The sequence below is a fragment of the Electrophorus electricus genome, chromosome 3 (assembly GCF_013358815.1).
Source record: "Electrophorus electricus isolate fEleEle1 chromosome 3, fEleEle1.pri, whole genome shotgun sequence".
NCBI classification, from domain to species: domain Eukaryota; kingdom Metazoa; phylum Chordata; class Actinopteri; order Gymnotiformes; family Gymnotidae; genus Electrophorus; species Electrophorus electricus.
Genome location: NC_049537.1, coordinates 4,555,349 through 4,568,747, shown reverse-complemented (window position 1 = coordinate 4,568,747; position 13,399 = coordinate 4,555,349). Strand labels below are relative to the sequence as shown.

Below are 13,399 nucleotides of genomic sequence, written 5' to 3'. Positions count from 1 at the left end.
AGTGATGAACAGAGTACAATGTGGTTGATAAACTGTGCATGGCAATATATGTGGTACAGTATGTAATTGTACATTTATAAAATGCACCTATAAGATACTTATAGTACCTATATTGTACTTAATACAGGTGTAGTTAATAATCTGACTAGTGAGCATAGATGTTTTTAGTAAACTGGGTAGTGAGTGTAAATAAGCAAAGGAACATATGGGGTCCATTTCCTCCCATCACTGACATTCTTGTAAAACTCTTAACTTTATTTGCTCAGAGCTGCCCTGACCAGACACTACAGCACTATGCTTTGTTTGTTTTGCACTAAAGTCGCCAGATTATGGATCTCTCAAACAGGTCATGGATTACAACTCTTCTCATAATGACAGCCATTTGCTGAGGTGTGATGGGGCGTTGATGGTTGTAATCCATCAAAAGGTTTCATGGCCTTTGCATTAACTTTCTGTGCATCTGTCATCCCTTTCACATGCCCTAGGGATCTCTCATCTGTTACATTTGGAAGCTGTTTTGACAGTGACATTTGTCCAAAAGTTGTCTACTCTTTTTTTTCCTCTCAATTTTAAAGAAAGACTACAACCTTGCATTTTCCTCCATTTGATTCATTTTCCTCCATTTGATTCCAAACTCAATTATCTATTCAAATCTTGATCTTATTAAGATTAACAATATCCTAGTTGATATTTGTTGAGAAACAGATATAAAACTTGATAAAATATGGAAAGAAAAATAAAACACATAAAACAATAAAATACTTGTGTTTTTTCCTCTTTCTTTATTGTCTTAGTCACTCAGAAAATAGGGCATAAACACTTATGATAAGTAGCTGTTTTAAATGCACAGGCATGGTGGTTACATAGTGGTTCAGACACACTATCAACTGTGACCTACTGTCAGTCAGAACCATTTCTGGCAGGTGAAACCGTTTTGAAAATATGTCTCTTTCCCTTATACAAGAAAGCTGGAGGTCCTTCTAGACAGGCCCAGTCTGCTGTAAATCTCATTGTTATTATGGAGTCACTGAGTCTGATGAATCATGGATATTACTGTCAGCATGATGATGGAGTGGAGCAGGTCCAGCCTATCAGGTGCACAGCGTATCCCTGTCTCAGAGCTGACTGGCCAGTGTGGACCTGATAATGTCATGCAAAGTGTTCACCTGTTGTGAAGGAGAGGACATGTATGAGCACGAGGGAAACACATGGGAGTTGTCAGGACGTGCAGGACACAGGTTCCAGGTGTGCATGTGGAAGCTCACCTCTTTGCCTTCTCCTGCATTGAGGTTCTTCAGTTTGTAAACGCTGACTTGGCCCCCACTATCCCCGACCAGCACACAGTCCGTCTGCGTGGCAAACAGCAGAGAGGTGAGCTTCACCCCTGGACGGGCCATGCTCACTATGATTGGATCCAGACTGTGAACGGAAGAGTGGCAGGAGTTAAAATAAGCCTGGGGGATTTCAAGCTGAAAAGAAAGGCCAGGATCTTACATGCTTGATCCCAGGTCCCAGATCTCCAGCCTGCCCTCGTTCACTGCCCCAAACACGGTGGCCCACCTAGGCGACCATTCTATGTCATGCACAGCCTTGTGGGTGGAGGTGAAGCCCAGAATAGGTGTGAAGAGATCCTGCCTCCAAAGCTGAATGGTCCAGTCAGCAGAGCAGCTCAGGAACACATCTGGACACAAGGGTGACCACGTGATCTTATACACAGGACCCTGTCCAGATAAAAAGAGATACATTTCCCTAATTAATAAGAGGTTTTTAAAAGGTTCCTGTAACAAGTTGCATCAGCATAAACCACCATAAGCATGGTGGTGCAATACATAACAACTCAGGGAAATCCTGCCATTGTGGTTAGCTGAGCCTTTACTGCCATGGTTAGGCAGCATTGAACAAACCCCAGCAAGTCCACATGATGGGTCAGCCATGTGCTCACTCGCTGCGTCCTCATATTGTGACTAGCCATTCTGTATGCATGTACGTGTGGTACATGGTATTTATGCATGTATGCATTTCACTGTCCTATGGGAGAGGTTCTCTTTTCCTTGTCTCCTTATTGCCATGAATTCCCTTAGTTTTCTTTTTTGGTTTCCCTGAGCCATGATGTATTGCTCCACTACTCCTTGCTACACTGAGACATTATTAAGTAATTTGATCAATTTTCATGAATACAGACATAGAGAATGAGACCTCAAAAAACCTTGAAACAAATTTATGAACACGTGTATCTAGACGTGACGCAATTCTAGAGTGTCCCGAGCTTGGACAGGTGTGGCTCAGCGTATAGAGAGTGAACCTACTATGTGTGCCGTATAGGTCCCCAGGAACTGCTCATTGTATGAGCAGGAGCACTTGTGAATTAGGCCATCTTCTGTCCCAACCAAATAGATATTCGAATCCTGATACACAGAAATATGACAACCATACAAACACAACAAAACACCCCATAAGTTAATGGTAAACTGGCTTTAAGTGTGTGATCCGATGCAGAGTTGCTAACATTGTTGTGGAAATGGAAGCACAGGCCAGATGCATGGCGAGAGATCAAAGCTTCAATCTTCCTCTCCTTCACTCCCAGGTGCTTCCTCACACTCCTCATCCTCTTCAGCTTCATCAGATCTACATCACACATATCCAGATAAAGGGGCCCCATTTTACTATTGCAGGACAAGAACTGAAACTTATTTTTACATAGGTTTTTGAGCATAACTTGCTTAACTTATTGAGCTTATTGAACTGGGATTCACATAATCTTTCACATTCACAAGGGCTCTCCTGATTCATTTCAGCAGTGCTCTGGAATCCTGCTCTAGGGAATCTCCATGTATACATTTACTATTTACCGATGCCATCAAGGCCTTTACGGAGAAACCACTTGCTGATCCTCCCGTCGGCAGACACAGAGATCAGTGTCTCGCGTTTGTCCTCTCCTCCTGGGCCGTGCTCATTTTCAACCCACCGCACCTGCCACACTGGACCCGTGTGCTTGTGAGCACAATCACTGCAAAAGACAGTAGAGCAAAGTCAGCCCAGTATCAGTGAGCTCAGACCGTACTCATGTAATACAGTGTAGCACTACTTGTCTTGCTGTGGCCAAAAGCCTACAAGTACTGACATGCAGAAGCCTAATGAACTCACATGATTTATATTAAGGCATTCTTTACAAGTCTGGTCTGTTTACTTTCCTAGAATAGCAAATAACATCCCCACACACAATGTTCAGTATTTTTACCAGTTATACGCCATACTATTTTACTGTTTACTATGTGACACTGCACAGTTATTTTTGAAAAGAGCTCTAAGACAGAGGAGAAGAGTGAACCCTTGTACTGAGAGCCTCCGGAAGCATGAGAGGGCATGGGAAACAGCAGACACAGGAATGTCATTGGCTGGAAATATGTACTTATTGTGATTTAAATGCACGTTAAGCACATGTCATTTACATCTGTGTAGAAGTGCAGAAAACATGGAATGACATATTTATCCGACATCTCTGGAACCCTTATACTACGTTCACTCCCTGTTAGTTTGTGTTCTTCCCATCTTAAATACTTTCTGTTTTAGTGTTCAGCAGTACAGACCACAAAGATCACTTATTTTTCTTATCAGTGCCTATGCCCGTGTCATATAACAATCATGTGTGGCCAAAATCCTTTTTAGTAAATTACAATGATTTTACCAAATGACTTCACTCCAGGTCATGAGAGGTAACAACAAAAAACAAAAAATATTCAGTGCTCATAGTGCCACCTGCTGTCAATCACTGGTGTTTTCTCTGTGCTCTGCACATTGTAGATGGCAATGCTGCCATCATGCATGCCCACTGCCAACTGACTGGGACTGCAGGTTGAGAAGTCTAGGGCAGTGACACCGCTCTCGCAGTGAAAGATCCGCTCGGGCCACTGGAACATGCACACACATACAGAGAGCAACATAGTTGGAAAGATAAAGTACCAACTGTGAAGAAATTGATTTGAAACATTGGTGTACATCATTAACTCCATTCATGACTGATAAAGATGAATCATACGGTAGGGTTCTTCAAAGACCAGCAGCAGACTAGCCCAGATTTCTGATCTTTGAAGTCAAACTGCCCATATCCCACAGCCAGAAGGTCCTACAGCAGAACACAGGATGAGTTACGCTTCAACTTCAGTGTGTGTTAACGTATTAACCCTACTGATTATTTTGTTGATAAACAGACTGTTGTTCACTGCAGTTCCTAATAATAATTGAAAGACAAGTATGTTAGGTAGGGTGTATTTACTGGATTTTTCTTATTCCAGGCCATGTTGCTGACATTGCGGCCCATGGTAAGCTCACAGTTGAAGGCCCAGAGGCGCTCCAGGGCTGGGTTGAGAGAGACATCATCTTGGCCATCTCTCTCATCTCCGGCCTTCTGCTCTCTGTTTGGGTCTGCACAGAAAACACAGCAAGCTCAGGTTAAGACCATTCAAGAATATAGAGTCCAGCTGTGATACACACAAAACAAATATCAAAGACATTAGTGTTGAGGCATGCTAAAGATTAAACACAGATTCCTCTGTTTACCATTGTATGGTGTATATATATATGGTAAGACCTTAAACCTGTGTTAGAGGGAACATTTGTTTGAAAAACACTTCAGTATGGTATAGTTTAATAAATAATTCAGTCATGCTTTACCTGGCAGTATTGGCAGCTGTCTGTAAGCAGCAAGTTTTGGCTGGTAGATATTCTCTAGAACTGCCCTCTCCATTACCAGCAGATCCTGTAGGAACTTCTCAGAGTGCAGGACATCCTCTGGGTCAGATTCATTCTCACCCTGAACCACAAAGGCCTCTGTGTCTATTCGGGAGCTGGAAGTACTAGCTATTTTCAAAGGATGGATGAAAATCAGAATTTATCTGTGTACTGGGAATAATCTCCAGTCATTAAGTTTATCAGGTCCAGCACTGAATCAGTGAATATCAGTAACAACAACAACAAAAACTTCCAGTACTCACCTGTGCTGATGGCACTGGCTCCAGACATGGTTCTGTCAAGAGGTCTGGATGAATGGACGCGATGAAGGGTGGAGATGTCCAGCTTGGTGGGGCTCGCTCCATCTGCAGCATTGCCTGCCCCGCCATCACTTACATATGAGTCATATATGTCCCAGTGGGTGGCCATGGTAGCTGCAGAATTTTCAGTGTAATGACATTTGTCAGTGGAAAGTCTGTTAATGATCATCTCCCACAAAAAAAAAAAAAAAAAAAAAAATCTTATTACATTAAATTAATGTGATATATCTGGTTTAAAATGAAAATGTGCAGTTTTCAATAATACTACAGTTAATTAAGTTACTTGCCTTTTTCCACCATAGAGATGCTATCGCTCTGGACTTCTTTAGCTTTGGGTGCCCCGTTAAAGGTCTGCATTGGGCGCTCCATGTATTTATCATTGCCCAGCCTGTTTTTGCAAAGTTCTTGGTATGCCATGTTCCTTCCCCTTCAGGCGAGACAGTGAGAGCCAAATGAGTGAGAGACAAATGAGACATGACTATTAAGATGTTCCTGTGAAAAGCTGATGGGGTATTTCTGTAAAAATCCCAAGTAAGACAGCCAAGTGCTCAGGGTAAGAATGTTTCCATAACAATAGAAAGACTACTTGCAAAACAATAATAGCCATAATATCATACACAAATCCACTCATTTAATTATTGAACATGCATACTGCAATTTTATCTTTATATGTACAGAGAAATACAATGAAAGGTGATGTTAGCTCTGACTTGACCACTTCAGCCTCCTCAGAGTCCATAGACACAGACAATGCAGGCATGTCCAACAGCCAGATGGTCTCGGTCTCGGTGAGGTAGCAGTCTACCATGCAGTCCAACATGTGCTCCTTGATCTGCTCTTTTATCTCCTCTCGCCGCACCTGGACATCTTCATGGAACGGACACAACACCCAAGATGGTTTCAAATAAAGAGGCGGTAGGATGACATTAGAGCTGAGGTTTGTAAGCTTTCCTGTGTTTAGCGGATATTTCCCTGTGTCTTTCCTCTCAGATGCAAGTAAGAGATTTCATTTTGGCCAGGTTTTTGTGAGTTTCTCAAGAGACAGATGTAGGGAGATGAAGGCGCAAACCTGAAAGACTAAGGGAGATATCCTTTTTTGAAGATGGATCCTCAATTTCATCATTCATAGATTCCATTGTAGACTGGCTCGATCTAGATACTGAGCTGCTCCCAAAAACAGACCTGTAATGGCAAATAAATAATGACTTTCACTCATTTAGAAGTTTACACAGCAACATGTGACAAAAATGATGCAAATTCGTCTGCAGGGAAGAAGCATACTGCCTAGCAGATTGGTTTGTTTTACATGTGTTTATCACTTGCTTTACAAAAAATACCTTGTAAATGGTGCTGCAAAGCTTGCATTGGTGGTTTGGTAGGCTGTGGACAGGAAGTCAGAGAGGGTACTCCCCGAAGTGTCATGGTTCGTGAAGATTTTGCTTTGTTTGGGTTGCAAAGCTCCAGCTTCTGGTTGGTACAGAGGCTGAGGTGTGACATCCTTCCCTGTTTCATCAAAAACCTGAGGAAGGAGGACACTGTTTAAACAGTGGCTACATAAATACAGTGTAACCTGGGTAAAGGGTCAGTACCTGTACTGTTTGTTTGTGGGTCTGAACAGACCCTTTGTCGAGAACTTTACTATCCCCTGCTAAAGTGAAGCTCTTTCGGTGTACAGAGCTATTTACACTCCTCGTATTCGTAGCGCTTTGGTTTACGCGGAGCACCCCAGATGTCGACTGATTCGGCGTCCTCGACCTGAGGAGAGAGAGAATATTTCACCTGCATACCACAACCCCTAGGCCACTTTTAATTGAACTAAAAATTATTAGGTTAGCGACATACATCAAAAGAAATAAACCGGTGCAATATCAATATAACAATACACAATTAACACTATGCATAAATAAACCGTTAGCTAAATACTGTCGCTTCTGTATGTCGCTATATGATAGCTAACGTTAAATAAGTCAACGCTACTTGCTGGCTAACTTCACTTTGAAAATAACAAGTAGCCACCTGCTAACATTTATTTTCTTACTTCGTCACTTTTAAAGTGGGCTTCATTTGCTTTGCCGTTCTGACTGGCATTTTTCGTATTGCTGACGATGATACAGAACTAGATGGTTATAGTTACTGTAATTAGGGAGATAAGCTAGCTAGGTTAGCCACACCCAGATCATCTTGAAGCAGGTCTTGGAAGGAACCTGTTTGATGTAACTATGGTAACGGGTTCCTACTCCAGAGCACTAGGTGGCAGGAGTATAAACGGTCCTTGGTCTCTGCAGTCGTGCCAGTTTCTTTTTAAGGGTGTGCTTGATTCTCTGAGCAATTTAAGGCGACCTACCCGAGGAGTGTGTCTGAGTAGATAAATAAGTTATTTTATAGCTGGTGAGATTTTTAAAATTTCGAGGTTCACCCTTTCTGGCTCGCTATCTTAGTTAACGTACCTATCTCTAGTTAGCTAGGTAAGCTAGCATCGGCAGCTCGGACAGTTAGGTGGGTAACGTCTACTCCCTTGCTGAGGAACTGCATCAGTAGCACAAGAGTAACGAAATGTATTTTTCGTTCAAAATTGTTTAGCGTTATATCACTATAGAGAATGGCAAAACTGCTTGTATTAGTCCTACCAGCTTACTGTGCCTTTTTCATTGTTTGACATTTGTACCGGTGACTTTTTTTTGGCTAGTGCTGTTATTGTTATTGCAGAGTTGTGTAGACGGCGAGAGAGCTATATCACATGACTAGAGTTTAAATAAGCTGGAACCCCCCCCCCCCCCCCCCCTCCTCACCTTCCTATTTAAGTTTTCCAAAACAGAGTTCCCCAAAATGGAGGCGCTGATGCATTTCCATCTCCGCAAACTCCATGCCGTACTGCCCAGATCTCTGAGCAAAGCGTGTAGAAGGAGCCACCACTGTGCAGCCCAGCACGCACGCTCAGCCTGCACTCCCCCTATGCCCGTTACTCCCATGCCACTGGTATCACGCCTCTTCCAGCCCTCGAATCTCCGCGAAGGTCAGGAGGCAGGGGGCCTGACGTGCCACAGCCAGAGACTGATGCTGCAGGCAGGCCTGATTCAACTGTCCAGCCCTGGATGCTTCCACTATCTCCCCACCGCAGTGCGCTCCATGGAGAAGCTGGTGAGGCTGATTGACCAGGAGATGCAGGCCATTGGCGGGCAGAAGGTGGACATGCCTGCGCTGTGTGGGGCCGAGCTGTGGAGGTGCAGTGGCCGCTGGGAGCTGATGGGGAAGGAGATGTTCCGGTTGCGTGACCGCCACAATGCAGAGTACTGCCTGGGGCCCACACACGAAGAGGTCGTCACAGAGCTGCTCGCTTCGCAGACCAAGCTGTCCTACAGGCAGCTGCCTCTGCTCCTCTACCAGGTATTCAAAATACCTCTTGGCACTGTTCCCAGTAAATGGGACAGCTTGTTCTGTTAATATTTTAAATAAAAAAGGTTGAAGAAAAGGCTTCTTGCTTCATTATAGCTTAATGTAGTCATGCATAACTTTCACGTGTGATCTGCAGGTAACCAGGAAGTTTCGTGATGAGCAGAAGCCGAAGTTTGGTCTGCTGCGAGGCCGGGAGTTCTATATGAAGGACATGTACTCGTTTGACGTTAGCGAGGAGGCAGCCCTTCACACCTACCAGTCCGTGTGCCATGCTTACAGGCGTCTTCTTGACCGGTTGGGACTGAGGTGGGTGCAGGTGCAGGCCGACACAGGCAACATCGGAGGAACGCTCTCGCACGAGTTTCATCTGCCAGCTGATGTAGGAGAAGACCGTTTGCTTATGTGTGGGAACTGTGGTTTCTCTGCTAATGTGGAAGCACTGGAAGCTGGCCGAATGGACTGCCCCCAGTGCCTCACACAGCCCCTGACCGAGTCAAAAGGCATTGAAGTGGGACATACCTTCTACCTCGGCACAAAGTATTCACAAGTGTTCAGTGCCATGTTTACTAATGCTCAGAACAAGCCAGCGCTGGCACAGATGGGATGTTTCGGCCTCGGGGTCACGCGCATCCTCGCCGCCTCCATCGAAGTGCTCTCCTCCGAGGACTCCATCCGCTGGCCTAGACTACTTGCTCCTTACCAAGTTTGTGTCGTGCCGCCTAAAAAAGGCAGCAAAGCCAGCGAGGTGATTCACATGGCCGAGGAGCTGGCCCATCACTTGGGGAACTGTTTCCCTAATTTAAAAGGGGACGTGATCCTGGACGACCGGACCCAGTTGACCATTGGCAAGCGGCTGAAGGACGCTGGCAGGCTGGGCTACCCCTATGTGGTGGTGGTGGGGCAGAAGGCAATGGAGGAGAAGCCTGTGTTTGAGGTGGTGTGTCAACAAAGTGGGGAGACCCTCTTCCTTAACCGAGATGGCCTGCTGGACCTTTTGAGTGGAGTAGAGACAATATAACCGAGATGGTCTACCGTTCTTACATATGTGATTAATTTATATATCAGCTGCAATTATGTGGTCTGGTCAGGGTGCAAATATTATCATGGGTAGTTTGTGAAAATATTCACTATTTGTGTGTCATTAATTGATTATAGAGATGTTACCTGTGTACCTCTTGCAAATGCCCTTCTTTTAATAAATCTCTTGTGTTTTATTGCATTAACTGTTTGACTGGGTAATTAAAATAATGCAAGTAAGTTATCACAGTAGTTTACACTGGAAACATGTTAAATAAAAATGTACAATCATATATACCGTGCAGCAACACTCAGTGTATCATAACGCATGCTGGAAACGCTTAAAACGGGGCAGTTTGATAGAATAGTTTGGAATTGGTGGTAGAAAATGCGCCTGTTTGCAGCTCATGTCGGGTTTGTTTCGTTTTGTGGCGGCTCCCGGCCAGATGGTGGCGGTAGGCAGCTGGAGCTTGTCTGGATAGTCGATAGGAGTGATGTATTTGGCGTTAACATCCGGAGGTACAACGTGCACGCTGTGTTTACCGGATCTATAACCTTGCGAATTGACAAAAATTGTGATACATTAGAGCACGGGGTCCTGTAAGGACTGTGCCTTTAGAAGAACAAATTCAATGGCTTCACCGACTCAAGGCGAGGATAGCGATGACGGCATGGACGAATTTATGGAGAAATTCAAGACACATAAGTATAAAAACGCATTTAACGAAAGCAACTGGGAAGAGGTAAGAACAGACATGTTTTTGTTTTTGTTTGCTAGAGGCTGCGGCTGGCTGGTCCTCGCATTAAAATGTCGTTGTGTTTTATTATAGGAATTTGATAAGGTGCCCATGTTCATGAAGACAGCTCCTGAGGACATAGACCCGGTTAAGCACCCCGACCTTGCCTGTCTGCAGTCTATTATACACGATGACGAAAGACCACCTGAGGGTACCACTCGCTGACCTCTAGCTGTTGACAGACGAGCACTGCGTTCACTTGTTTTAACACCGCGTTGAACTAATACCGCCTGTATTTCCACAGAGCAAGCAAAGAGCCTGAAGGATGAGGGCAACGAGTACTTTAAGGAAAAGAACTATACGAAAGCCATAGTGTCCTATACAGCAGGGCTGAAAAAGAACTGCTCTGACTCAGACCTCAGTGCCATCCTCTATACTAACCGCGCTGCTGCCCATTTTCATCTAGGTATGAACCCCTCTCGCTCAATTTTTAATGCATGAAGAGACCATCTAACCCTGTTTAACGACTTAAAAGATTTCCTTGGATAGGGCAGGTTAGGCACTGAAGTAAAATATACTGATTCAAAATCCATAATAATCCTACAGGAAAAAAATCAGTCCAGTGTAGCTCTTGTATACAGTACTTGTTGGGTAAACCTGTACGAAAGTTTGTATGTTTTCTTACTGTTTGGTAGGAAATTTGCGATCTGCTTTGAATGACTCAATTTCTGCAAGGAAAGTGAAACCATGCCATTTAAAAGCCATAATCAGAGGTAAATGACTCTGTTACACTTGCGTTTGCTTGTGGAAAAACTGCAGTAAAATCTGAAATGCACTAAAATGGACATTTTAAGTGTGATTACAGGTTTGTGCAAGATCTGTGGCACTATCCAGTCTATAAGGAACCTGTGAGACTGTGTGTGTGTGTGTGTGTGTGTGTGTGCGCGTGTGCGCATGCGTGCAGGGGCCCAGTGTTGTATGGAGCTGCGTAATTATGCTGCTGCATTACAGTGGTGCGATGAGGGGCTCAAGCTTCTGCCCACCGATAAGAAACTGCTGGAGCTCCGATCCACAGCAGACAAACGGAGGGTAGGCACAGCCAAAACTAGCATACAGGACCATAAATCAGATCACAGCTCCAAACACAATTAACTACTCGCTATTCCATTAATCAGTTTGGCTTGGTGCACTAAATTAACCAAATTCTTGTGTGTCACCCACATCATTATGTGAGTTGTAAACATCTTAATTTTACATGTTTTCATATTGGTGCTCTTGGTCAGTAAGATGCTGTCTGTGTGCTTTAGAGGGCAGCAGAGAGAGATGCCAGGAAATCTAAAGCTAAAGAAAAAAAGAAGCAGACCGAAAGGGGAACATTACTAGCTGCCATTAAGGTAAGGGTAAAGCAGTCTATTACATTATGCAATATGCATTCAAAATGTTAAACTGCTCCGCTTGTTGTTTGCACCAGGAGCGAGGCATTAGGCTTCTGCAACCCAAACAACCTCAGCATCGGGGATCCGATAGCGAAGAGGATGGCAGCGATGATGGAACTACAGCAGCCATGGCAGAGCTGTACCTGGATGGGCTTGACTCCCAGGAGGCCACAGGAGCACAGGTGTACCTGGACGAGCAGGGTGCCCTCCACTGGCCAGTGCTGTTCCTGTACCCCGAGCACAGGCAGACTGACTTTGTCTCTGCGTTCTGTGAAAACTCGAGGTGTGTTTGAACGCAGCATGGCCAGATTTGGTCTGTCTGATGTGTGTGAAGAAAAATTTCAATATGAAATATTACGTGTCTTTTTCCTGTTGTTTAGCTTTATAGATCATTTAGCAGTCATGTTTGGAGAGGAATTGCCTCCCTGGGACACAGAAAGAAAATATCACCCACAACATCTTCAGGTCAGTATATAGGCCTTGCTAAGCCTAACAGTTTTTCCAGTGTAAGCATGCAGTGCGTATTGACTTTGTGAAGCTTCATGGTTTATTTTCTTTACATTCTTGACTCCTTATCTACACGCTCATCTTTTACCTGTCGTTATAGGTGTTTTTTGAAGACCATGAGACACAGCATCTATATGAAGTGGATGTGGGGACATCACTCCTGAAGATTCTTCAGCTCCCATGGTATTCACACTGGATTTTCTCCCCATTGCACATTCAGTGATTGGATTGCTGAGTTAAAAGCAGTATAGTGAGTGCTTGTCTTGATTGCTGTTATTTCTCTTCTTCTTCTTCTTCTTCTTCTTTTAGTTGCTGTGTACAGGCAGGAACACCTAGCTTCATTGTGTTGGTAAAAGGGTCTCCATTTTGTGAGCAGTACTTTTCCAACAAGAAAGTGCATGGATTAAAGTGAAGGACTGAAGGACATTGAATGTACTAGCCATTGACTAAGATCCTGTCATAATGGAGTTTGCTGCATGTATGTCTGCTACTAAGAAGGTTGCTGCTTCTGAAGCCACTGTGCTGAAAGAAAGTGCTGGAACACCTCCTTTGCAGCACCGCTGGGTAAGATGGCCTTTCCTAAGATGTTTACAAGGCATCAGACAAGGGATTTGACAGACAGAGACCATAACTATTTACTGGAGTCCATTCACTATGGCTTGTATGAGTATACAAGGGCAAAGCTACGTCACTAGTGTTCAAATAACCTCAATATCTTGTGAAAGGACTTTGTTCCATGTTTTTGTATCCTGAAATATCCTGAAACGTCATCGTTTCATGTAGATGTACTCTGCAGTAAGTATGTACTAGCTAGTACTCTAAATTTCAGAAAACACATCTTTTTGAACTGTGCTTAATGAACATAGCCCTTATGATCATTGTCCCAGTTCCTGGATCAACAATTTAAAAATATTTAATTGTGGAAATTGGATGATCACTGACATACAGCTTCCATTCAGGCTTCCATTCTCAAGCTGTTACCTTTAGGTTGGTCCGATGGAACGGGTTGTCAAGATATTGTTTGAAAGAGGTTACGGTGGGTATTGTCATTTAAACCTGTAATAATTAATTTGTAATAACATACTGGGCATTGCTACAATAGCTGTACTGTCTTAAATAAAGGCCCAGGACGTTGGTCTTCCGCATGCGTGATGTGACGGATGTTTTGCAGATGAGAGTAGCATTCCAGCGTGTTAGGCAGACAAAGCCATCTAAAATGACAGACAAAGCCTGTGATACAAAGGTGTGGGCCACATTCTTG

The 13,399-nt window shown here is 43.9% G+C and overlaps 3 protein-coding genes across 3 annotated transcripts; 2 read left to right on the top strand and 1 right to left on the bottom strand.

The window, feature by feature from the left end:
• Nucleotides 1–762: 762 nt before the first annotated feature.
• dnai4 (dynein axonemal intermediate chain 4) lies at nt 763–7,238 on the bottom strand. The gene is made up of 17 exons (XM_027013574.2): nt 7,087–7,238; nt 6,638–6,803; nt 6,386–6,567; nt 6,118–6,230; nt 5,759–5,915; nt 5,336–5,475; nt 4,992–5,162; nt 4,672–4,857; nt 4,274–4,422; nt 4,037–4,123; nt 3,757–3,908; nt 2,850–3,007; nt 2,507–2,625; nt 2,307–2,405; nt 1,495–1,721; nt 1,266–1,419; nt 763–1,166 (listed from the first exon to the last, which is right to left on the bottom strand). Exons 1-17 carry the CDS (start codon nt 7,134–7,136, stop codon nt 1,116–1,118), a joined length of 2,361 nt encoding a protein of 786 aa, XP_026869375.2. The 5' UTR covers nt 7,137–7,238; the 3' UTR covers nt 763–1,115.
• A 95-nt stretch (nt 7,239–7,333) lies between these two features.
• On the top strand, nt 7,334–9,660 carry pars2 (prolyl-tRNA synthetase 2, mitochondrial). Its single transcript, XM_027013562.2, has 3 exons — nt 7,334–7,544; nt 7,851–8,432; nt 8,578–9,660. The coding sequence occupies exons 2-3, from the start codon at nt 7,875–7,877 to the stop codon at nt 9,457–9,459; spliced, it is 1,440 nt and encodes a 479-aa protein (XP_026869363.1). The 5' UTR covers nt 7,334–7,544; nt 7,851–7,874; the 3' UTR covers nt 9,460–9,660.
• A 318-nt stretch (nt 9,661–9,978) lies between these two features.
• Nucleotides 9,979–13,279, top strand: ttc4 (tetratricopeptide repeat domain 4). Its single transcript, XM_027013588.2, has 10 exons — nt 9,979–10,201; nt 10,289–10,406; nt 10,500–10,661; nt 10,891–10,968; nt 11,160–11,284; nt 11,503–11,589; nt 11,667–11,914; nt 12,012–12,096; nt 12,239–12,321; nt 12,448–13,279. The coding sequence occupies exons 1-10, from the start codon at nt 10,091–10,093 to the stop codon at nt 12,548–12,550; spliced, it is 1,200 nt and encodes a 399-aa protein (XP_026869389.1). The 5' UTR covers nt 9,979–10,090; the 3' UTR covers nt 12,551–13,279.
• The last annotated feature ends 120 nt before the right edge of the window (nt 13,280–13,399 follow it).

Coding starts and splice junctions, on each gene's coding strand:
- dnai4 (XM_027013574.2), bottom strand. CDS start 7,136: ATGCCAGTCAGAACGGCAAAGCAAATGAAGCCCACTTTAAAAGTGACG. Junction 5,916..6,117: donor TATCTCCCTTAGTCTTTCAG/GTTTGCGCCTTC, acceptor CGTTCCATGAAG/ATGTCCAGGTGCGGCGAGAG. Junction 3,008..3,756: donor ACACCAGTGATTGACAGCAG/GTGGCACTATGA, acceptor TGTCTTTTGCAG/TGATTGTGCTCACAAGCACA.
- pars2 (XM_027013562.2), top strand. CDS start 7,875: ATGGAGGCGCTGATGCATTTCCATCTCCGCAAACTCCATGCCGTACTG. Junction 8,433..8,577: donor TGCCTCTGCTCCTCTACCAG/GTATTCAAAATA, acceptor TGTGATCTGCAG/GTAACCAGGAAGTTTCGTGA.
- ttc4 (XM_027013588.2), top strand. CDS start 10,091: ATGGCTTCACCGACTCAAGGCGAGGATAGCGATGACGGCATGGACGAA. Junction 10,662..10,890: donor TGCTGCCCATTTTCATCTAG/GTATGAACCCCT, acceptor ACTGTTTGGTAG/GAAATTTGCGATCTGCTTTG. Junction 11,590..11,666: donor CATTACTAGCTGCCATTAAG/GTAAGGGTAAAG, acceptor TGTTTGCACCAG/GAGCGAGGCATTAGGCTTCT.